Source organism: Electrophorus electricus, chromosome 14 (assembly GCF_013358815.1).
Source record: "Electrophorus electricus isolate fEleEle1 chromosome 14, fEleEle1.pri, whole genome shotgun sequence".
Taxonomy (NCBI): Eukaryota; Metazoa; Chordata; class Actinopteri; order Gymnotiformes; family Gymnotidae; genus Electrophorus; species Electrophorus electricus.
The window spans coordinates 450,001-473,821 of NC_049548.1; the positions used below are offsets into that span (position 1 = coordinate 450,001).

The window sequence follows — 23,821 nt, forward strand, 5'->3', positions numbered from 1 at the left end:
TGAACTCAAATGGTACTGTAATATAACTAAAGGTAATGTGGAAAGATCACAAGTTCTCAAACCACCAGAAACAATGAAGTCGTGTGAACACTCACTGAAATCAATTAACATCTTGCCGTAGCCCTGCCTCATGTACTGTGGCATGGTCAGAATGCATGACACGTTGTAGTTCAGGAAGGAGTTCTTCTCCTGTAGGGACAAAGTAAGCAAGTAATTTAACGCCGTGCAGACCAGTATATCTGATGTGTCGTATCAAGTAAATGCTGAATCGGTAGCTAATGTCTGAAAACCTCGACACCTTTGAGAAGTACCCCACCAGATGGCAACCGGTGTTGTCGGCTTCTGTCATTACGTAAAAGAGGAAGGGTTCGACGTCATAGTACAGCGTCTTATGGTCCAGAAACAGCTTGGCCAGCAAACACAGGTTCTGGCAGTAGATCTATCAAACGGAAGCCAAATGAGATTGTTGTTAGGCATATGACCAGAAACACCTGTTTTTCTTTAGTAAGTCCAGGTGCTGTGCAGACATGTAAATTGACTAGAATCAGTGCACACCTTGTTCTTCTTCCCATCCACTTCAAATACAGAGATGGCTCCTTTCCTGTACACCTCGTCTCCCGGTGGGTGTTTCCACACACATTTGGCCTGTGTGGTTCAAACAAATTCAAGAGAAGAAGCTGCTTGTGAAACATCATGCAGAACAAAGCTTCATTTTATTTGTCAAAACACATTCACCAAGACTGGCCTACTGATGCCAACATGCACCTTTGTGTGTGTTCAGAACTCATGTAAACACCCAAAACTAACCCCTCCCGACAGGGACCTTTACAAAACACAAGCACTAATAATTATTCCCTTGAGCAGTCACAATAGTTTAAAGAAGCCAACATAGGGTTTACGAAGGAATGAGACTTGCAATAAGCAGTCAGGCTTATACCATGTGCCTGCGCAGAATAGTCTGGCTCTTCATGTACTTCAGGCAGAACTCGCAGACGTACAGACGGCCGAGGCGGGCATACTCTTCTGGGTAAGGAGAGTGGTACCAGGTGTCCAGTTCATAGCGACCAAATAAAATAGTCTTTATCATGTTGCTGCCCTCGGTGATCTGGCCCTGCATGCGTAGCTTCTCCTGAACAAAGTAATCAGGCCCACGCACACATCAGCACACACAAGGACTCACACTGAAATTTACAACTGCTATAAGGACGGGAGGTATGAAAAAATGTGACACCTCAGTAGCAATAAAAATACTTGTTTTCTCTTGTTAAAGCACAAGATCTATAGAGGAAAAATGAAAAAAACAAACAAACAAAAAACGGTATGGAAGAACCCTCTGTGTTCTCACCAAGTCTTCAGACGCCCTTGCTTGTGCTTTTCTAAACAGCTCGAGATCATATTCACTAGTGATGTTCTCCAACAGCGGCTCTCTCGTCATTCCATGAGCCTGCCTGTGCTCCTAGTACATAAACACATTCATACGCAACACACAGCAAACATACCAACATACCCCTTACAACACCCCCCCCCCATTACAAACATACCATGTACTTTTCTTTCTGCTCTTTAGTCAGTCCAGCATCCCTCCTCTTCCTCATCTCCTGGACTTTCTCCTTATACTTCACCTGTCTTGCAGTAGGTGCCTACAAACACAAACAAATATGACCTGCCAGCTTTATAAAGATTTAAACCCATTTAAACTTAGGTACCCTCAAGCATATTTTGAGCTCCCATAAGTTTCACCTTTCATTTTATGTAAAAAACAAAAACAAAAACAAAAAATTGGATTATTGGGATTACTTGCACCACATGAACTTTCAGAAGAAACAATCCCACAGTAAAGCACCCCCTTCTGGAGGAGCACAAGTACCTGGTGACGTGTAGCATGCCTGCTCTCTTCACTCTGACCTTGGCTGCGCTCATCGTCCTGCTTCTCTCGTTCAATGGCTTTTACCTTGACACAGGACAAAGAACACTAGCTAAAGTTGGCCTGGCCAGATCCAGAGTTAAGATAAGTTTCCCACCGAAAAAAAAAAAAAATATTACACATACTTTGCATTCATCTGCTGATAGGTTATGGTAGAGGGGACAACCAGATATTGAGAAGTGTCTTTCATGCTTTCCAGTTAAATGGCCTGTTTATATATAAAAAAAAAACAAAAAAAAAACACACACATACATACACATGAATATACTTCATATAAAACATTTTAAAAAACGCATACATGGTTTAACTAGTTCTCAAAATCTTTTTTGCAAATGTCCCTTTTTGAAACAAGTGTTCTGGATTCATTTTTGCTTAGTGTCAATTAAATTTACATATTTACACTTATGGCATTTAGCTGACATTTTTATCCAAAGCAACTTACAATTATATCTGAACACAACTTGAGTAATTGAGGGTTAAGGGTCATGCTCAGGGTCCAAACAGAGGCATATTGGCAGTGGTGGAAACTTGAATGGACTTGTTTACTAGTCAAGTACTTTAAACACTGAACTACCAATGCCCTAAATGGGTATTGTTCGACTCACCCAGTGAATTGCAGCCAGGCGTGGGGCACTTCATGTTAAAGTTGTAGCTCTCGTGAAAGCGCCGGCGCTTTGGCCTGTGGGAGGGATCACTGCCCGAATCCTTCTGGTCCTTTGCCATGCCCTCATCGTGGGATGCGTTGGGACTGGAGATGTCAATGTCGGATTCAGACGATGGGGCATTCCCTGTGGGAGTCCGGGGTGGAGACTCGTCCCTCTCTGCTAGTTGTTTCATGTCTGGTGGAGCATCTACATGGGGAGCAGTTACAAGCACATCCTTAGAAAACGATTAGACAAGAGGGTCTGAAGACAGTAAAATAGCTAAAAATTTATTTATACCTCTGTGAACAACAAGCTTTTTCTATTAATTATGCCAAGTATAAAAGCAACAATCAATTACTCTGCTCAAAAAATTAAGGGAACACAAATTAAACGTCAGATTCAAATTGAAAACCTTTACCAGGGGACTAGGGGATCAGCTTCTGGACAGTCTGTGGCACTTCTTGGAGGCGTCAGATGCACTGATACAGAATGTCCCAGAGAGTCTCGGTTGGATTGGGGAACATGAGGGCCAGTGAATGGCATCAATGTCTTTGTTATCCAGGAACTGCCTACACTCTGGCCACATGTAGCAGGGTATTGTCCTGCACTAGGAGAAACCCAGGGCGTACTGCACCAGCGTAAGGTCTGACAAAGGTTCTGAGGATTTCATCCCTGTTCCTAACAGCAGTCAGAGTACCATTGGCTTTCATGTGGAGGTTTGTGTGACCCAAGGATGTGCATCCGCAGACCATCACTGACACAGCCAAATTAGTCACGCTGAATGACATCATAGGTAGCATAACACCAATAGTGAACCTGGCAATTTCAGTGATCTTTGACGAATGCCAGGCGAGCTGTAACATCTCCTCGTGTAATATCCCATGTCGTGATATTATCTTCCATGCTCTTGAGACTGTGCTGGGAGATACAGCAAACCTTCTTGCAACACCATGTAGAGGTACCATGCCAGAGGAGCTGGACTACCTGTGCAACCTGAATGGCTGAATTGCTGTTGCCTCTCCAGTGTACCTGTTGTCACTTTCATTTGCACCGAAACAGGTGAAATTGACTCAATTCCTTATGCTTCCTACCCGGACAAATTGATATCTTTGAAGTTTAACTAACTGGGTGTTATACTGTAATGATTAAGAGTTCCCTTAATATTTTGAGCAGTGTACGTACATCAGGCAACACAGTTTAATGCTGCATGGACTGATGCTTAATACACACTAAGAAAAGCAAAGTCTTCATTATAAAAAGAAAGAAAGTGATGCAGACACTAAACACCACAATTAACTTTTTGGCTCACAATTCATACACATTAGACAGTAACGCCTTTGTAATCACCAGCTATGTAATGTGTACATGTGCTTTATGCCTGACAAAACACACCCCACAGCCAATTTTCATGACTGATTTCAATCTTCATGAATTTGGAACTGGTGAGACAGTAAGCATATTTCTCTTACATTTTCTTTACAGGACCAAACACTAATATGCCATCAATAAACAAACAGAATGCATTTAAGTTGACAAAAGATGCCACTAGAAATATAAGAGATGCATGTTTATAAATAGATACACTGAAAATCATAACACTGTCAAACTTTTATTTTAAACAGATACTTCATATATGTATAACTATATTTGAAACATTTTCACGTTGGACGTTAACTTTTTGAACAATCAAAATTTGCAGACATCTAGCATTAGTGGACCCTCCGTGTTTACCCTGAGAGCTCTGACTGAGGCGGAGGGATGCCCTGGTCAGCCGCGTGCTGCTGCGGGAGCTGTCCGTTTTCTCGTGGTCTGCAGAGTCATCTGAATCTGCAGTCCCATCTGAACTACTCCCAGCGGTTCTCTGCAAACAAACCATTGAGGACGATTTCACACCCCTTTTATTTCCTCGACTTTATCTACAACTTAATTTTCCACTGGCAGCAGCTGTTTCCTGTGATACAAACAGCTCAGAGCTGGCAGTGCACACACGGCCACCAGATATCTGCCATACTATCTGTCATCTGTTATCCTGAGTGAATTTGAGCTTCGTTTTTAATGCATGCTCCAAGTTAGCACAAACTCTTCACTTTTAGTGAAGCTAGCTGGAGGTTTTCGGGATGCCAGATAGGCGGCTAGCTACGCTCATTCCAGGACTTTTTGAGGGTTAGCCTTAAAAATTACTCAGATTTTACCGCGCAGGTTACAGAAAACATATTCTATAAATGTGCGTATGAACTTCACCTGCCATGTGCCATGAGTTTGGCCTTTCAAACAAACGACTTGGCCATTAAGAAGCTAAGCTAGCAGAACGCGGCAGCTAACGCCAGCTGGAGCAGGACACAGTGGACCAGGAGCGAAAATATAGTTAGCCAATATAATATGGACCGAACTGAACAAGACAGCGAACAGCCAGCCAGCCAGCTACCCTAGTGAAGTAGCACCTGGAGACAGGTAAGACGGCTCAGACGGGTGAGACAGAGCAGCCCTGGAGGGCAGTAGCCCAGCTAATCCTGTCAGCTAGCGTAGCTACACCAGTAGTTTACTAAACCACACAAGCTTCCTACGCTGCTCTTACCTTTTTACGAGGCATACCTCTGCGAAGTTATCCTGCTTGCACTCACCAACAAATAATGTACACCGCCCTGTGTATTAATGAAGCGTACACTTATTTTAAACGCATTAGTTATCTGGCTAGCCTGCTAGCCTGGACAACAATGGGCTCGCTCGCGCGCCACATTTTTCCGATTGTAACCAAGACAGGAAATTACGTTTTTCGGAAGATGCAAGCACACATAACTGCCCCACCAGCAGATGGCGCTGCACACTTTTATAGACTTTTATACAGCAGACGTCCAGTCACTTTATAAGGCCGTACAATAAATTACCAATATGTTTCGTTCTTTTTAATATACATTATATTTTCGTTCTTTTAATATATATATATATATATATATATATATATATATATATATATATATATATATATATATATATATATATATATATATATATATATATATATATATAGTGCCTATGACTAAGAGGTACCCTAAAAATTATTTTCTTAATTTATTATTTTTTTACTGGGCCCAGTGTGATATTTTTGTGTTTGTGCTATATTTTGTGTTCTGCCAGGTTTCTGGAAGATTCCCCATCCCCGCACCAATTAGAGCAGGGTGAGGTGACCTAACAGCAGAAGGAAAATTCTGTGATTTTCCAGAGTGTTCCACTGACAGCCTTAAAATGGGAACAGGGTGGAGGGGGAGAGGAAGGTATGTTCCTCCCCTAGCAGCTGATACCATCCACTCTAAAAATAGTCACTGAGTTACCCAGATCATCCCCACTCCCCACCCGCCTGCCCGCCCACCCACCTACCCACACACACACACACACACACACACACACACACACACACACACACACACACACACACACACACACACACACACACACACACGAACAAACGAAGACACTGGGCACTCATTTGTCTGTGAGCACCCGCTGTTCCAGCACCCAAGTCCTGAAAACTGAATCGCAAAATAAAGATACAAAAATACCAAGGACGTTTACTACAAAGGATAACTTTGAGAAGAATCAAGATGCCAAAGATAGTCAGGCCCAATGACTGGTAGGTGTGAGCATAGATTCTTGTTTGTAAGAGTGGACACTCCATGCCTGTTTGACTCCATGTGCTTTGCCTACAGGAACTGTAAGAACACAAATGAACTGATTACAGTAATTTATATATATCACATTGCATTTGAACTAAAAGCATAATGTTTTGAAAGGTTTTAATGATGCGTCAAGTATACATGGTTTTGACTCGCTTTTTTAATGTCAAAAGTCATCCAGCCAAAACACTATGGTATGACCGCAAAAAGTATCTTACTGTGAACTTCGTGGTTCAGAACGCAAAGGATGTTCAAGTTGACATTCAGGATACTAAAATGATCTTAAGGTGAGACACTCTTGTTACTGTCACTATTAACGTATGTTGAAACCCAAAGAACCACATAGGTTGCGATTACAATAACATTTGTGATCCTTTTAAAAAATGTATTGCTTCTCTGTTTTGCAGCTGTAAAGATGTTGATGACAACAACATCTATAATGAGATTGAATTTTATGATCGAGTGCATAAAAACGTAAGTTCACAGTGCTGTTCTTTACAGCTCTGTGGAATCTGACAATACTTCATGTATATCATGTGATCAGTCTATTCTATAAGAGATGCTAAATGCTAATTGCTATAAGGGAACATTTGTTATATCCTGTTTAATCTACTTGTTATATGATCTTTGTTATGCACAAACTCTTACCAGTCTTACTAGATCTACATTTTTATTTTGTAATGTTACTTTAGATAGTAACTTTTTTTCAACAAGTTTACACAAATCACACAAAAGCAACATAATAGTTAGTCACACGAGCTGCTCAGCGCCTTCAGTGTAGCTTTGGCTCTCAAAAGGTTTGTCTTTTGTAAGGTTAGCTTTTGAAATGTTTTCAGTTATATGGCTGAGTTGAGCAGCTTTTTCTGTTACTGTCTGTAGGACTCCAGGGAGAAGGTACTAGATCGTACCATTAATGTTTTGATCCGGAAATGGAAGGACAATGTACCATGGCCTCGTCTCACCAAAGACACAGCTAAGGTAACGCTCACCATTGGGGCCTGCCTTCTGCCATGTTTGATGATCACAAATACTAGTATGAATGTGGTCTGTGTATTAGATATAATATCTCCGTATATAGACCTTTAAACATTGTACTTTTCATCCTCCTATTACACCAAGAAAAGATGAATACTCTGTAGTTAGTTGTTTGAATATGTGTGTATTATAACCCACATCAAAAGCATAATCAGAATGATCAATATGGGTTAACGTCTTGCAAACAAAGTGACTAAAATTCTGCAAAAGATGCAGCATTCTTCAAGCACTCTGCTCTCCCCGTCCCCCCAGCCAGCCTGGTTATCAGTAGACTTTGATAACTGGAGAGACTGGGAACATGAGGAGGAAGATGGCATGGCTGAGTATGAACAGTATATGGATGTGAGTACATTCTAACGCACAAACCACATTAAACACACACTTTATTAGACACCTTGATTAAATAGGACCAACACTGTATGTGTTGACATGTAGATTATTGTCTTGAATGATTTGTATCAGTATACAAATAATTCATGAGTAGCCACAGAACTGCCCGAATAAAATCCCCCAAACAGTCATGTGGTCAGAAAATGACCACTGATCAAAGGGGTAGAGAGGGGATAGGCTGCAGTCTGTAACTATGTTTTTAAAATCCACCAATAAGAAGTCATTACATAATGAGACGGTCAGTGAGTGCAGCTAATTTGAATGCCAAGTCAGCATGAAACCTGCAACTTTCATACTGATATTCATTTATACAAACCCACATCCTCTTGTTCGTATGATACGGTGGTACATTAAATATAAACTTAATGCAAATATTTGCTATATTTAGCTCATGGTTTCTCTTTTTGAAATGTAGATGCTTTCAGATATGAAAAAGAAAGGCGAGCCTCCCAGCATGGATGACCTTGATGACCTTGTAAGTATATCAGATGATGACTTAACACACAAAGTATATTTCTAGAGCTTCATATGAATTATTGAATGTGTTGCTTCTTAATGCATGCTTATCTTTTCAGAGTGACTGAGAAAATACATTTTCCAAGGTAAATCTTTATTGCAGTGTAACCTGAATACAGAGTGTATTATTCATTAAACTTAAATATTTCTTAAGTTTATTTGGGAATATTTCCATTTAGCTTACATATCTTTCTTGTTCCCTCCTAAAAGGTCAGATTGCTGTGGAAAAAAGCGGAATAAAAATTTATGTGTTATTTGTTTTCTACTCTTTGTGTAGCAGAAATGTTTCAGTTGTCAGTAAGTTGTTAATATTATGCATATCTGATCACTTGTTAAATATATTTTTCCATCCTAAAGCTTTGTAAGGACATTTGGTTTATATAATAAATGCATATGTTGTTCAGGTGTACATGCTACTTACAATCCAAAAAAGAAAATATCCCACACTTTGTAAAATAATTTAATATGTATTGTGTTACCATGAAACAAAAAGATGAAAGTAAAAACATACCTTTGTTGTAATAAAAAGCTTATCCTAGGATCTGTCAGTGTTGAAAGTCTGCCATGCACAGCATCCAGCAGTGTGACACATCGGTCTGTGTTGCTCAACTGCCCTTTTGTATCTTAGATTGTACTATCGTGCTTCCGAATACGTCAGTTCATGAAGGTGAGTCACCTCACTGTGCTGGAGGAGGCCAGACGCATGTTAACGTGGGCTTGTCAGTGTGTGTCAAGCACAAATTTACACTGAAATTCAACCGAGTGAAAATAGCGCCCCGTTTCACTCCACAGATCAGAGTTCATTGATCAGAGTGTAATAAGGCAATAAGGTGCACAAAGAGGAAAATACGTTGAGGAGAGAATGGAAAGGGCAGTGGACATGTAACACAAGGCTGAGAGACTGACTGTAATGTAATCATGCAACCTCTGTAAAACATCCTCTCTATGTCTTATTTACACCTACAGAAAGTAATAAGGAATTCTATAGAACAAATGCTGAATTCTGGAGTAGCGTTATTAGGACGTCTAACCACAACATGCTCAGTGACATGCCTTATCTGGTTGTCACTAACCCAATAATATTTTTTTGTATGTTTTAAAGCAGTTGATTTTGGACAATTCATGTTAAGCACATAAGCTTCGTGCAGAAGTGAAAACACTGATAAGCTTGCTTACGCACATCATGACGTAGCAGGCATGAAGACAGGTACTCTAGGCCACCAGTGGGACAAACAAAATGTCCTGTCCTTTGGTCTTCTAAGCCCTGACCCCAAGATGACCCTTACCCCACTGCACACTTGCGCCCCCATGGGGAAGCAACAGTCAAACACAGTGAAGGTTTAGATAAATGGGTTAAGAGAACAAGACGTTGGTTAATATTTAATTGTGCTCAGCATAAGAATGCACCTGGAGTGGGGTTTACAAGGCAGCAAAAACATGTATGGATTCCAAGCAACATGAATTCTGAGCAATATTTTTTCCAACCACAAACAGCTAGTATGCACAACAGACAAAATGTATTAACTATAGAAGTTGTAAATGTTGACATAGATGTGCATATTAATAAAGTGACTACAGATCTAAAGACTTATTTGATTTGCTTTCCCCCCTTATTTTTGTATTTTTGCAAGTTCGCAATTTTTATTTGGAGGCATGTAAGTCAGAAAATTATTCAGAATTAGAATTAATAATGCTTATTATCTGCCAAAATTTGACAGACTCAATGTAGTATCAGTTTCAATGTAAGAATTACCATTTAACAATTTTTTTTACATTTTACTTTAGAGTACAAAATTATAAACCAAATATGTTAAATCAGGCCATTTGTACATTATATTATGCAGTTGTCCTACCCCCCCACCCACACAAATCACACACACACATATATATATATATATGAAGATGAGCCCAGGTGAGTAACTGTAGTGTACTGTAGTACACAGAGTTTCTAGATAAACACTTTGCTTGCACAGCTTATGAAGGACCTCTGTCCAAAACATTCTGTTTCTCTAAAAACTCTCTATATATAATATATAAAATTATATATATATATATATAATTGCAAGCATGGCCATCAGTCAGTGACATGAAAACTAATAGTTTTTTTTCGGACAGTTTCCTTTTCTGTCCAACAGGGGCAAAATAAGGCATTAGAATTAAAGAAAAAAAAAGTTGCAATAAAACATTAAAAAATGCTGGGAAATTTACTGTTATTTAAAAACATCTAACATAAAATTCCTGTGTGTGTTTAAACCATTTATCTCTTTAACAAACTTTCACCTGTAAAACCATGGTGACACTGACAGACTGCAAACAGTTTTTCAGGATACCACATCATTTTAGCATAGGTTGCATCTTTAAAAAGGTAAACATAATAAACTCTTTATAGGTAACCCTGAGCATTGCATTAAATCTAACAGTGAATGGAGCTGTAACATATGGATATGCATGGTCTTGGCAAGAATTAGTAACTCAGCAGTTGGGTACAGTACGGAACACCATGTGGTACATAGTCCAAAAGCTGATAGAAAGACCTTTGACCATGTTTTGTGAATGACAGAGTCATGTTTTAGTGAATGGATCAGTCTCATTCAGAACTACTGAGAGATAACCAGATACAAGTGGAGGTACTTTAACAGGACTTTTTTTTAAAACCAGTGACAAGATAAAGGCATGAAATGCAGTAATCTTGAAGCAAGAGGCTTGCAGTGAATACTTTGCATGTAGTGGAAAACCAATGCCATGTCTGCTGTATATCTTCAAAGTGTTCATTAAAAAGCTAATACAAAGATAAAATATGCATCATATATGTATCACTGGTGCAGACTGCAGTCCCATCCAGCTACAAATAAGTAAAATACTGAAGATCATGGGAAAAGATTTCAGACATTGCCTGTTTTGGACCAGGCTTAAGAAGGAGTTCCTGGTAGTGAGGAGGGAGATTTTTTTACTATATAAACCCTGTCCTGCATGTGGCCTATGAGGTATATGTAACAAATGAACTGAATTAAGCCAGAACTCAGACTTGAAAACAGTAATGGTGATACAGATCAGACTTTAAAACTTAATACCTCTCACTACCCATTTAGTTGCACTACTGCAATATTAAAAACGTAATCTATGTATTCTTTTTGTCATTGATTCCCAGTAAAAACCAGGACATGCCTCTTGGAACAAGTGTAGTGGGAACCAGCAGGGCGACAGTGCTCTTAGTGAATGAGAGAAGGTAGAAAAATACCTGGTTATTAGAAGAAAAGCTCAAAGAGTCCAGGAGCTGCAAAATAAACAATGATAGACCAATGCAGCCAATCCTGAAGGAGGCACTTCTGCTTTGCTTGTTCTTAGTGTAGCGAGGGGAGTGCAGCCCCAGGCCCAGACCAAACAGCGTGCCCATGTTGCGCAGCAGGCTGGCGAAGGGCGTGGTGTCCATGTGGACCCAAGCTGGGTTGACGCACCATTTCTGGGCTTTCTCAAGAGTCCAGAGCAGATCCACACCTACAGCCTTCAGGAGCATGTAGAAGCCCACAGCGAAAATAAGCAGGAACAGAGTGATGTTGAAGTACCTCTGAAGACTGGCATGGTAGATCCACTGCTGTCTTGAGAATATCTCAGCTACAATTATCCCTGGTATCAGAACCAGGATTAGGTTGAAGTTAGACATCCATTCAGTGGTACACAAGTCTCACAACTCCCAAATACTTTAAAAACAACAGTGTCATGTAGTGGCGATTACAAATAAGGCTGACCCACCTGAGATGACTCCACTTACAACCTGGTGTGGAAAGTGGGCAGCAACATAAACACGAGACATGCAGACCAGTAGCTCCACTAGACCCAACAGCATCCACAGCACCATCTGTAAACACCTGGTTGTCCACAACATGTCAGATAAGTATAACATTCAATCCAAAACAATTTGTTATATGTGTACATAATTCAGTGCAATACTTTCGTAGGAACAGTTCTAGAAAATGATAATCTGTGTTTCTGTAAAAATAATCGTTAAGTACCAAGTTCAGTTATTTATTATATTACTTTTGTACATGCTTGCCTTGAATGAAACACACCAAAAGAACTGAGTAGGAGGTTTTCTCTGGGCAGCAATGGATATCAGAGCTGTGACCATCACATACCCAACACCAGCAGATCCCATTGCATGACCAGAAGGACTTCCTGAAGAAGGGAAGCAATCCCAGTATTTTTCAAATTAGCTACAGTCTAATTGTTAACCTGTTAACCTCCAGAATAAATATTTTATATGCAAATGATTAGTCAGTGTCTTTTTCATCATAATTTAGACATACAAATAGCAATGCGAAGTGAGTAAACAGAGTAAACAGTAAACAGTAAATTGATCATTCAGTTCTCTTTTATAGGTAAGAATCATATAAACAATATGACAACAAATGCCTTATGCTACCGTCTCTCAGGATTAGATCAGGCATAAAGAAATCAATAGTACAGGCCAAAGGTTGGAATTGTACTCATAGTACTTGAAATCATGTTGAGAATCGTTTCTTATCAATCCCTTTGTAGTGTCTTAAATTCAAAGGTAGCCTTTGATTTAAACATTAGAATAATCTAGGGACAAATTCAGTGGGGCAAGGGAACTATAGTACTAATCAGTATAAATAAATACTGTAATGCTATTATGTATAATGAATTCTGATTTTTCTGAGTTATACCTGGTCCAGTTTCACATGTGATAGGAACTTGTCTGAGTGCAGGTACCCTTTCAGAGCCGTAAAACCTGGTCTCGTGAACCCACCAGTACGGCCTTTCTCCAGACAAAATCCTACAAGATGAAAACCAAAAGAGACCTTTTTCCTTCATGCATGTTATTATTCTAAGAACAATTTCATCAATATCACAAGCTGAAGAATTCATGTCTTTGCTAGCAATGTAAGTCACTTAAATTAAGAACAGATAGAAGAATGGTGTAAAAAAAAAGGCATTTTACCATTTTAGCACCAGATTAATCCAGTCCCCCACCACGGCCACCCAAATAAGCTTAATGCTAACATCTCTTTTCAGGTGGAACCAGATGGGGAAAAAGATGAAGAAGGTGGTATGGAGGTCAGCCACGGAAGAAACCAGCTGAAACCAGCTCTCATAGACACCATACTCTGTCTGCAAGTGGACAGCCAGGCTCACTCCCCAGCTGTGGAGCAGATCCATAACTATCTTGAGAGCTTCAGTTGGGAAACTGCCCAGCATGGGTCACGGGCACAGGGGTGTCCCCACGAGTGGGTGGTGGGGGCTGAGGGGGCAGGCTGTGGGCGCTTTGACTGATGGCGTGGTGTTGCCTCGATGTTCCCCTCTAGCCGGACTTTACTCAAGGCTGGACGGTCTTGTTTGCTGGACTTCTGTGGATATTCAGCAAGGGGCTTTGGGGCCTGTGACCTTTTGCTTGTCATGACGCTAATGGGGCTAATGGGGCTGATGGGGCAAATGCTGATAGCAAATCAGAGAGCACAGTGATTGGTTACGAGCTTAAACACACAGTGTATGACGTCATGAATGCAGACATAGTAAATGGCCATAGTAAACAGGCTTAAATCCGAGTGATTTTTATAAACAAATATGGATGATAATTAGTGTTATATTTACATTTATGGCATTTAGCAGACACACTTATTCAGAGAAACTTGCAAAAGTCCTTTAGTTGCTTAGCTAGTACAAATACATTAGAGTCCCAAAAATACTCTCAACAAAGACATTGAACCGAGTGTCAGTGTTGAAACCTAGAATGACAGACTCAGTAGAATACAACACAAGTCAAGAACAATTACTAAGCAAGACAGGTCAAGTGCAAATATAAAATCTTACAAGCTTGTTTTGATTTAATTAAAGGGCTTTTCAAAGAGATGAGTCTTCTGCCTATCTGAACACAGAGAGGGGCTCTTCGGATAGCCAGAGGAGATTCATTCCACCCACTGGCAGCTAGGATGCAGTCTTGATGCTTACCTTCCATGAATCTTGAATGATGCTGGGCTGTACTTGAAGCTTGAAGGATTCAAGGTACATATCAGGTTTTGACCATTGCTATCAAGTAGGAGGGAGCAGCTCCATTTTTGGCCTTGTAGGCAAGCATCAGAGTTTTAAATCTGATACAAGCAGTTACAGGAAGCCAGTGTAGTGAACGAACTAGAGGAAAGACATAGGAAAACCATAGCACTCCTGTGGTGAGTTTATTAGACTACTACATACACTGTATGTAAAATTTCATTTTACAGTGTGTAAAAATGCCTTAATTTAAACTGTCAGTTTCAGTATTCTTTGCAAAATCTCTTGTCCTAGTGAACTCCACAGTTTGTTAACATATAGTTCAATTTGTCTGAAATGACTCCCCTCCCCTGTTTATTTTCCCAAACAAAACAGAATGAAAATCAATGGTAACTGATTGTCAGAGAACTGTATTTGTTCTGTTCCAAATCCTCAATGTTTCTATCTTTTTTAGAACCCTATGCATAATACTTTTTAGAGGTGATGAATGAAATTCGAAAAGCATATAAAGGACTGAAAGAATGTGCATTATATGTACCAGATGCAACACCTTCCACCTGCAAATAATCAGGTAAATAACACAGTTAAAATTAGTTTGCACTTGCAGACTATATCTTTAGCGAATCAAAAAAAGTATAAAAATGTAGTTCAAACAGAAAGTGCTTTGCAAAAGCGCTAGACCTCTGCATTTGGAAAGATTTGACTGGCTATTTTTGACTATGATTTTTTTTTCATCATTTCTATGTCTTCTGTGCAAAATGGTGATCACCACTGACAAAATTCAGTTCCGTTTCAGATATTTGGATTTCTTAATAGCAGTTATGTAGCCACAGGAAGAAGCTGTGAAGTTTATATATTGAAAGTATGAAACTTTCTTCTTCTATGTAGGATTTGCATGACATTAATTGACTAATAATGATTCTATAACAGCAAATAGATATAATGTATATTATTATTACTATGTGTCACTCAAATAAATTGCAGAGCAACACATTAAATTATATTTACAAAGGAAAAAGCGTTTCTATTTGACAAATTCACTGTCCTTGTTTTTGAGTTCAGAGTGAGTTTGAACCCTGCCACGAACACCCATGCTTCTCTCAGCTTGTTTGTGTTCCCTCTCCTTTCCACAAACATACTGTTAACTGCACTGAACTTTTTTTTCTCTCTCCCCCCTCCCTTTGTGTTTTATTACACATGTGCAAGGTCCAAAGATCAGTCTTGTCCATGCGTCTGGGTGGTGGGCTTGCCGGTATAAAAACCAGAGCCAATGGGCTCCAGATAATCAGTTCTGTCTCAACAACAGATAGCTTTCTCCTAAGAGAAGATTCTGAGGATGAATACACTCATGGATGCCATGCATGGCTTTGGGGTGAGCACCACCCAGTATCTGCAGACCCACTATAGCGATGCCCAGGGCTGGTTCCTCTTCATCTCTTTTGCTGCAGACCTGCGCAACACTTTCTTTGTATTCTTCCCCATCTGGTTCCATCTGAGGGAATCTGTAGGCATCAAGCTCATCTGGGTGGCAGTGGTAGGAGACTGGCTCAACTTGGTCTTCAAATGGTAAATTAACAGTTTTTTATGATAATATTGGAAAATGTATTGTTGTATGTGTGGCATGAAATTCAATATATAAAAAAACACTTTTATGTCTCTCTTTTTTTTTGGCAACTTGTGAACCAAAGGATCCTGTTTGGAGAGCGTCCATACTGGTGGGTCCACGAGACACCCTACTATGGCAACATGTCTGTGCCACACATTGAGCAGTTTCCCATGACCTGTGAGACGGGGCCAGGTGCGTCTATATCACACTCACATGTCCCTCCCCTTTCCCTCTTTACTACACACAACACAACACTATCACATGGTATGCCACAAACAAGTCTTATTTAAGGTCTGGTCCCATATGAAATACACTTTACCATTTTTTCACTGGGACACTTTTTCACTGCAAATGGCTATAGAATGAGAAGCCAAACAGCATCATAACACCACACTGAGGGCCCATGCTTTGCTGATGTAGGTAGCCCATCTGGTCATGCTATGGGTGCTGCTGGCGTCTACTATGCCATGGTCACATCTATCCTCACCATCATGCTGAGCAAAAAGAAGACCTCATCCTCCAGGGCCCTGTAAGTCAGGCTTCAGTTAATACTAGTAACCATGTCAGAATAATCATTTCACATCATTTGGATCAGTCCTGAAGAGTTTGTTCTTATGTTATCCCCTTGGCCCATGTTAGGTTCTTACGAGGTTCCCTCTGGGCACTCTTCTGGACAGTGCAGATCTGCGTGTGTCTCTCAAGGGTCTTCATCGCTGCTCACTTCCCTCATCAAGTCATAGCTGGTGTTATAACAGGTCAGTCATAGCAACTTTAAATTGTTCCTTATAAGAAGGACCTAGAAGCAAAGTGAGTTTAAGGTCAGGCTGTTTAAAAATCCAATACCATTTTCATCACAGGAATGATTGTGGCTGAAATCTTCAACAGACAGCAGTGGATCTACCATGCCAATTTACAGAACTACTTCAACATCACTCTGTTGCTCCTGTCCTTCGCTGTGGGCTTCTACGTGCTCCTGAAGGCTGTAGGTGTGGATCTGCTCTGGACCCTTGAGAAAGCCCAGAAATGGTGCATCAACCCAGCTTGGGTTCACATGGACACTACGCCCTTTGCCAGCCTGCTGCGCAACATGGGCACGCTGTTTGGTCTGGGCCTGGGGCTGCACTCCCCTCTCTACACTGAGAACAAGCAGAGCAGCAGCACCCCCTTCAGGATTGGCTCCATTATCAGTTCTCTTCTTCTGCTACACCTCTTTGACTCCATCAAGCCGCCAACCCACATGGCTGCGCTCTTCTACCTGCTCTCGTTCTGCAAGAGTGCTACTGTCCCCTTGGCCACTGTCAGCATCATTCCATACTGTGTGTCTGGAGCCCTGAGCTTACCAAACAAGAAACAGCTCTAAGATCAGGAAAAAACTTTAGAAGAACAAGGCTGACAAGGCTAACATGAACCATAAGCAGTATTTCCAGGTGCTTCGTTGTCAACAATAGCAAGCTCAACTACAAATACCAGTTTGTACCTGTATTATTTGACACAGCTGCATTGAGTATATGTTCAAAAGTCTTTGTTTCCCATCCAGGTATAAGCCATCTAAGCACTGTAAAATGACATTTATTGCTCATGATAATGGTGGGGTATTTTGTTTGAGATTAGTTTTATTTAATCTCATAATTTATGTCTTAGTGCCCATGTACTGAGAATAGGCTTGGCCTCTAACCCAAGCATACAAAAGCATTTGTTTTAGGTGAGGTTCATTTTTGAGAACTAATATGTGAAATATTAAGTGAAATGCAGCATTTCCCTTAAGAGTCCAAGAGAACATGCTGCCTTCACCTAGAATGATGTATTTTTTGTCTTTATATGAATGGCTCTGAGTGCTACATGTGCTTTCTGTAAAATTCTATTTTTGAAAATTTTCATTTTTAATAAAATATTTAAAATATGCAAAAGGACTTTTTGTTTCTTTCTACTTCCATGTCATTCTTAGAGGCATATTGAGTCAAGATATACATGAAAAATCCAATTATGATACATAAATAACTCATCACTATTGAAACCGCTACAATTACAGTGCCTGCTGTCTGTGACAAATTACACTGTTACACACCTTCAGAAACTGTGCAACACAATACTTTTTTATTAATAATATACGTAATTCCTTTTCAGAACACATGAAAATGAATGTTTCACTTCATGTAATTTTTTTAACCGATACACAGACATAAAATCCTGCAAGACATCTGTAACTAAACTTCAATTACAGAGTCTAATCTAAACATTTGGAATCCATCAAAAACACATACAACTTAACAATCGGATCAAATTTTTATTATCGTTTGTTTTTCTGACCAATGAAATTCATAACCGAAGCAACCAGCTAAAGTGTTTGCTGGGGCCTACACCTTCATATGCTCTCTGACCAGTGCACCTGGACGAGTCAGTTTGCTTTAACTGAGTGGGGAAGTGTGAGTGGTGCCATTTGCAGACCCCGCCCTTTCACTCTTCTCCTGCACTATGTCTGCGGCTACACTCCTGCACAAGGGCTTCGGCCTCTGCCCGCTTGGCCAAGCTGTTGGCTTTACCTTGGAAACGGCCGCCCTTTCCAGAGCCTTTTCCCTGCAGCAGCTCGGACACCCTGTGCATGGACACACAGCCACAGAAACAGGAGTTATTTCAGAAAGCAGATTTCTCCATTAGCCAGATAACTTATGTCAAAAGTAATTTGAACAACAAAGTGCATTCCAACAAAGTGCATTCCAAAGACCTTTTTGGTTTTAACTTGGCCAGCTAGCTGAGGCAAAAAAGTCTGTTTTAGTCTGGAGGCAAAAAAGTCTGTTTTTATTTCATATGTGACATCTAGTGGAGGAGACCATGTATTGCAAAGCTTTACAACTTTTAGTGAAATACATGGACAAAAAAAAAAATCAAAGATTGTTATTAAGAATACTCTGAAGTGGACACAGGATAGTGTCATCATAAATGTGTGCATTATCAAATCCTAGCAATCCTTTATCATGTGAGTAATCTAGTTCGACATGTTCCTCACTGTGGCCCCAACGCGGCTATGATATCCTCAGGCCCCGCAATCAGGAAGAGCCCTGCTCCCTTCTCTTCTCCTACGGTCAGGAAAATGACTGTGTCCTGTGGATAAACAGCACATCTTAACTGGTTGACAAAGAAAACCCAGACCATAGAACTGAATGGTTTTCTTTAGAGCTTGAATATATGGACATTAAAACATTTAGGCTTAATGCCAATGTAAAGTTCCGATGAATTATTCTACACACATGCACACAAATTGTGTGTTTTTAATAAACAAGATATACATAAGATATATACATAATTTCTATATAGAAGAAAGAATAAGAAAAAAAATTGCACCTGAAAGCCAATTTCATTGGCAATGATATTCATGAACTCATTGTCACCATCTTTACTATAGAAAAGAAGAATGTACAATGAACGTATTGTTGATTTGGTTTATTTCTTAAGATTAAGGGCCTTTCAAGTACAGACAGACACACTTGTGCAAGCTGAAGAAACTGCCTCTGTCCGGTTGGCTCTTGAAGTTCTGAGCTATCAATACGGCCATGTTGCGTAGGATAGTGAGGTTACTCTGCCAAGAAAACATGTGCTTAAGTATAACTGCCTGCTGACTGTGTGACAGAGTGAAACTACACTGCAAAAACACCAACTGTACATGGGAATTCATTTTACCTTCTGAAGACGCTTCATTGTTTTTTGGATTTTGTCCACTGCATCAACATGCTCCTCTGGCATGGTTCTGAGGGACCACAGCCATCAGAATTAGTGTGACAATCATAACAAGCTATTGGAATGTCTCACTTCTTGGCCAACTCACTTCAAGAGGGCTGTCAAGGACTTCTCAGTGATGTAGCTCTTCTCAGCATACTTCAATACTCTGTTTCCAGCTAGGAAAATTAAGTTGGTCTTATTCTTCTTCCCCTTCTCTGTCCCCAGAATCTTAATCACCTTTTGATTATATAAAGCAATAAGAGCGTGTCACAATAAACTGAACACAGTTAACACCATCACATGCCATCATGCAGCAAAGCAGGTACATCTCAAGGGTTAATGCTGAAAATGAGGCTTTTGGAAACTCTGAACCTGTGTGAACCATTGTACTGAAAATTGGTTCAAGTTTCAAGTTTGGTTTATTTGTCACATACAGTCGTACACAGTATAACTCGCAGTGAAATGGTTGAGAGTGCTCTGTCCAAACTGAGGAAAAAGAAAACAGGGGTGCATAGAGAAATATATATATTCTATATATGTACAAAAATATAACAATGTGTGTACAATATATGTATATTATATTGTATTGAGTTCACTACTCAAAACTTCATTAATATATTATGTAGGTAATATATTCTATTGAATTGGATGCCTTCTGATTTAACACACTAAGTACATGCAGGGTGTGCCTGTGTAGGCTAAGCAACAACAATGCCAACACACATCACCTGCTATTAAAACCCATAAATAAATAATGTGTTGTTGTAGATGCACTGTGCCTCAAATAAGTCATGTGTTTATAACCGGATCAAAGCGAGCCTTGGCCCAGTGCTTCAGAAAGAATAGCCTTGCGAGATCAACATATGCTTAGGTGCCCCAGTATCAGCCGTAACACGAGTCATCTCGAGCCCTGGCACTGAGATTGGCCTAAACTGCTCCAGCATGTGCCACTCTTACCTGCAGATGACTCAGATTGGACACATGGGTTCCGCAACACATGTTGGCATCTACGCCCTCAATATCAATAATCCTGATGGGCCCTGCGTGGTCATCTGGGAGACCCCTGCTTCTTACCTGTTTGTCCACATGCACAGTTTAATACTTAAAAAAATTAGTAGGAGAACAATGATATAAATGTCCAAATACTTGTAAAAGGAGTTTACAGCATAGCACATCCCAGACACACTTAATGTAGCAGCCACATACAGCCAATAACTTTGCCTATGCAGAAAGCCCATCCTCCACCAGTTTTGGGAAGACTTCACACGTACACGCACATGCACGCACGCACACAAACACACACCTTTTCCACTGCAGGATCGTCTATAGACAGAAACTGCACAGAAACTGGGATGTGAGCACGAATCTTCTCATTGACTACTGACTCCAAGGCTTCCATCTCTCCTGGTTTTACAGTGGCTGTGTCCAGTTCAATACTGCTGCGGTGTCTGCCCAACTCCCTACAGCACAAGACACAAGAATACGTCGATGTGATGCGTTGAAGATATATCGAAATCAGTCACATGACAACCATTTATTAAATGTAGAAGGTAAGAATAAAAGGTCTTACCATGAGGTAGTTTTGTACTCAAACATTGAGTCTGCCAAGGCAGTGATCAGATGTTGCCCTATTTTAAAAAAAGATGACTCCGAATCAACGTGTCTTGAACCTTTTTGTGATGCATTTTAAATAGGGCTTAGCAGTGTAGCTGGAGGATGAATGTGATGATTGTTCGTGAGTACACAAAAACTTACGCATCCCATCCATGCCCACCTGAATGCTGCTGCATGTGGTCAAACCTGCGCTCCCAGTCCACCTTCAATAGGACCTCCTGCCCTTGCGTTAATGCAGAGGTGATGAAGTGTAGTGCCTCTGGCCCCTGTCTTGTGACTTGCAGAACCGGCCAACTTTCAATTGTGCCATGGTCATCAGGCTACGTATAAGTCATACGACATGAAACCCAAACTGAATTTAACAAGGATGCGCTTATTATTCAAATTCCGTATGAACAAAGACAGCAAAATAATTGCATGGTATGACTGCCCAGAGTTTTACTTTTATACCACATGTAAAACAAATGGTAACGTGTTATGCATCTAACATCCATCGAGAAAAGAAAGACAACTGCTCATATTCAGCTCAACTTAGTTACAGAGGCCACCAACATAAACAGACTATGCCCTGTTAGTGTTTGTGTAAACGCACCCTGCAACCTGAGGAAACTTACCTGACCTCCTCCTTCGGGGAATAGGATCGTATCTTTTAGTACCACGTTGAAACCCGTCACCTTTTCTCTCTTCCCGTTGCTCTCCAGTTTAATTTCGGCAGGTAAGCAGGACACCACCGACGTGACAAACTGAACAGCATAGACACAATAGTGGCAGAAGTTGAAAAGGCTAGACAAATGTAATCTTCCATCCAAACAGAAGAGCTGACAAAGCCAACACGTAAAAGTCAGTCAAACACCTGAAGAGGCAGGTACGACTGTATCTGGTCACGCTAAACTAGGTTAGCTAGGTTAGCTACAGAGGTGTACTCTGTACTGACACACGATTTATTAATTACGGTGAAATCAAGACCTGATATTTACCCCACTACGTAATACATAACACATACAACAGATATTCACATACTTCTTTCATATAACTATCCCTCTGACACTGGAAAGCCATTATTGTTAGCACAAGTGAAACTAAAAATGATAATATGGCACAGAACTTCTTCCAAAATAAAAGTCTTCGGTAGCGTTTAACACAGGAGCAGGTTTCATATTCATTCCTGTACTCTACTGTACTGTAAAAATTCTCATTTTGTCCCAGACGCGTTAAAGTAATTTGTTTTTCGTATTGATCTGTCACATGTAAATTACTTCCAGTCTTGTTTTTTTTCTTCTTCCAATCCTGTTCTGTCAATGTTTACCCTGTTCCTTATGGAGGACTTCAGCACAGCACATTCTGAATTATGCAAATTTAACACTATTATTAGTATTGTTTAATATTTTTTTTTTACTTGTAGTTGTTTGATTAATATTTGAAGATTTTTAGCTGCTATCAAATCATTCAGTACAAGCTTGTTGCATCAAGTTGGGCACAGTGCAAAGCACAGATTATGAAAATCCTGAGACATAGTAGGCCTATGTCTCAGGATTTTCATATTCTATGCTTTGCACTGTGCCCAACTTGATGCAACAAGCTTGTAAGTTTCATGTTTGAAACAATCATTTGTATCACTTACACATATTTCTGGTTGTGTTTATTATTAACAAAATAATTATAACCCATTTGTTTGTATTTTTGTTGCCTTTCTTGTAGTAAGTTATATTCTTGTCTAATCTTACATGACCCTTCATGTTGTGTTACACTTCTGTACTGTTTTGCAGTATAATAATGATAATGCTGATTCCCCCCCGCCCGCCCGCCCTTCTAATTCTGTAGGAATTAGACATCTGGTTGGATATTGTCATCCGTGTGTGAGTGATTGTAAAATCTGTCTGTAAAAAGTGTCCTTGAGTTTGAGGAAAGGTGCTATATATATATATATATATATATATATATATATATATATATATATATATATATATATATATATATATAAACAAACTAATAATAATTGTGATGATGTCAGTGATTTCAGTAACTTCTGTTCCTAAGTTAATGGTGCATCACTAAGCCTACAGAGATCACAAATCTGTAGATGTCATAATTTCATGCAGTGTAGACCGAGGACTCAGCCAAAGAGGGTTCACTGTAAAAGGTCTGTAATCAACATTGATATCGGCCATTAGAATCTTGTAATTTCTCACAGATCTTCCAGTGGTTTCTGAAGGGTCACATAGTTAGAAAACACAATCTGACAGCCAAACAATTAGCCAGGTTACCTTTCCCACAATCATGACTGTAAAGCCTTATGATGACATCACATGCCACACTGTGGCACCAGTTGCGTGTTATCCGGCTGTCTAATTACCACAACAGGTCTGCCATAAAGGCCCTTATTGTTGTGTGCTCTTGAAGGTATTTTATTTAATACAAACGGTACAGAGTCAAACACGTTGCATTACAATTACACTAAGTGACTGCTATCATGAACGAAATGTTTGGGGGGGTTGGAACAACCCAGGAACAATTTGTAAATCAGAAATTACTTTCAAATAAACTATTCCTTGACTTGCCATAAATGTCATTGGGGGCAATATTGCAGTGGCGTAGTGCACTTTCGAGATCTCCCAAGGCGACATAGACGAAGTGGAGGGAGCTGTCACTGTTCGATACCCGCTGCCTGATCCAAAGCCTCCCGAGGATTCCCGTGTCTGGA

At 40.0% G+C, this 23,821-nt stretch overlaps 5 protein-coding genes across 9 annotated transcripts in view; 2 read left to right on the top strand and 3 right to left on the bottom strand.

The window, feature by feature from the left end:
- Positions 1-5,304, bottom strand: part of kat7b (K(lysine) acetyltransferase 7b) — a 6,883-nt gene extending 1,579 nt beyond the window's left edge. The window contains exons 1-11 of one of the 4 annotated variants that reach the window (XM_027009456.2): positions 5,144-5,304; positions 4,300-4,429; positions 2,530-2,775; positions 2,050-2,132; positions 1,868-1,951; positions 1,542-1,640; positions 1,346-1,456; positions 938-1,129; positions 556-645; positions 317-439; positions 96-189 (exon numbers count right to left, since the gene is read on the bottom strand). In XM_027009456.2, coding sequence (XP_026865257.2) covers positions 96-189; positions 317-439; positions 556-645; positions 938-1,129; positions 1,346-1,456; positions 1,542-1,640; positions 1,868-1,951; positions 2,050-2,132; positions 2,530-2,775; positions 4,300-4,429; positions 5,144-5,158 — 1,267 coding nt within the window. In that variant the 5' untranslated portion in view covers positions 5,159-5,304. Of the gene's footprint in view, positions 1-95; positions 190-298; positions 440-555; positions 646-937; positions 1,130-1,345; positions 1,457-1,541; positions 1,641-1,867; positions 1,952-2,049; positions 2,133-2,529; positions 2,776-2,986; positions 4,273-4,299; positions 4,430-5,143 lie in introns of those variants that run through there. The other 3 variants (XM_027009455.2, XM_027009457.2, XM_027009458.2) reach the window with 3 other exon arrangements.
- A 692-nt stretch (positions 5,305-5,996) lies between these two features.
- Positions 5,997-8,721, top strand: ptges3l (prostaglandin E synthase 3 like). Its single transcript, XM_027009425.2, has 8 exons — positions 5,997-6,196; positions 6,413-6,526; positions 6,647-6,713; positions 7,119-7,217; positions 7,527-7,616; positions 8,080-8,139; positions 8,240-8,266; positions 8,391-8,721. Exons 1-7 carry the CDS (start codon positions 6,168-6,170, stop codon positions 8,246-8,248), a joined length of 468 nt encoding a protein of 155 aa, XP_026865226.1. The 5' UTR covers positions 5,997-6,167; the 3' UTR covers positions 8,249-8,266; positions 8,391-8,721.
- Positions 8,722-11,298: 2,577 nt separating this feature from the next.
- On the bottom strand, positions 11,299-13,364 carry g6pca.1 (glucose-6-phosphatase a, catalytic subunit, tandem duplicate 1). Its single transcript, XM_027009445.2, has 5 exons — positions 13,141-13,364; positions 12,866-12,975; positions 12,248-12,353; positions 11,931-12,046; positions 11,299-11,804 (listed from the first exon to the last, which is right to left on the bottom strand). The coding sequence occupies exons 1-5, from the start codon at positions 13,356-13,358 to the stop codon at positions 11,299-11,301; spliced, it is 1,056 nt and encodes a 351-aa protein (XP_026865246.2). The 5' UTR covers positions 13,359-13,364.
- A 2,111-nt stretch (positions 13,365-15,475) lies between these two features.
- On the top strand, positions 15,476-17,178 carry g6pca.2 (glucose-6-phosphatase a, catalytic subunit, tandem duplicate 2). The gene is made up of 5 exons (XM_027009435.2): positions 15,476-15,752; positions 15,875-15,984; positions 16,213-16,321; positions 16,432-16,547; positions 16,650-17,178. Exons 1-5 carry the CDS (start codon positions 15,523-15,525, stop codon positions 17,150-17,152), a joined length of 1,068 nt encoding a protein of 355 aa, XP_026865236.2. The 5' UTR covers positions 15,476-15,522; the 3' UTR covers positions 17,153-17,178.
- Positions 17,179-18,063: 885 nt separating this feature from the next.
- On the bottom strand, positions 18,064-22,201 carry aarsd1 (alanyl-tRNA synthetase domain containing 1). Of its 2 annotated transcripts, XM_027009390.2 has the most exons (12): positions 22,141-22,201; positions 21,735-21,863; positions 21,281-21,440; positions 21,077-21,134; positions 20,810-20,966; positions 20,464-20,580; positions 19,613-19,743; positions 19,468-19,534; positions 19,275-19,366; positions 19,132-19,186; positions 18,797-18,891; positions 18,064-18,385 (listed from the first exon to the last, which is right to left on the bottom strand). In XM_027009390.2, the coding sequence occupies exons 1-12, from the start codon at positions 22,177-22,179 to the stop codon at positions 18,247-18,249; spliced, it is 1,239 nt and encodes a 412-aa protein (XP_026865191.1). In that variant the 5' UTR covers positions 22,180-22,201; the 3' UTR covers positions 18,064-18,246. The 2 variants fall into 2 exon arrangements, with proteins under 2 accessions (XP_026865191.1, XP_026865192.1); XM_027009391.2 differs by lacking the exon at positions 20,464-20,580.
- Between the last annotated feature and the right edge of the window lie 1,620 nt (positions 22,202-23,821).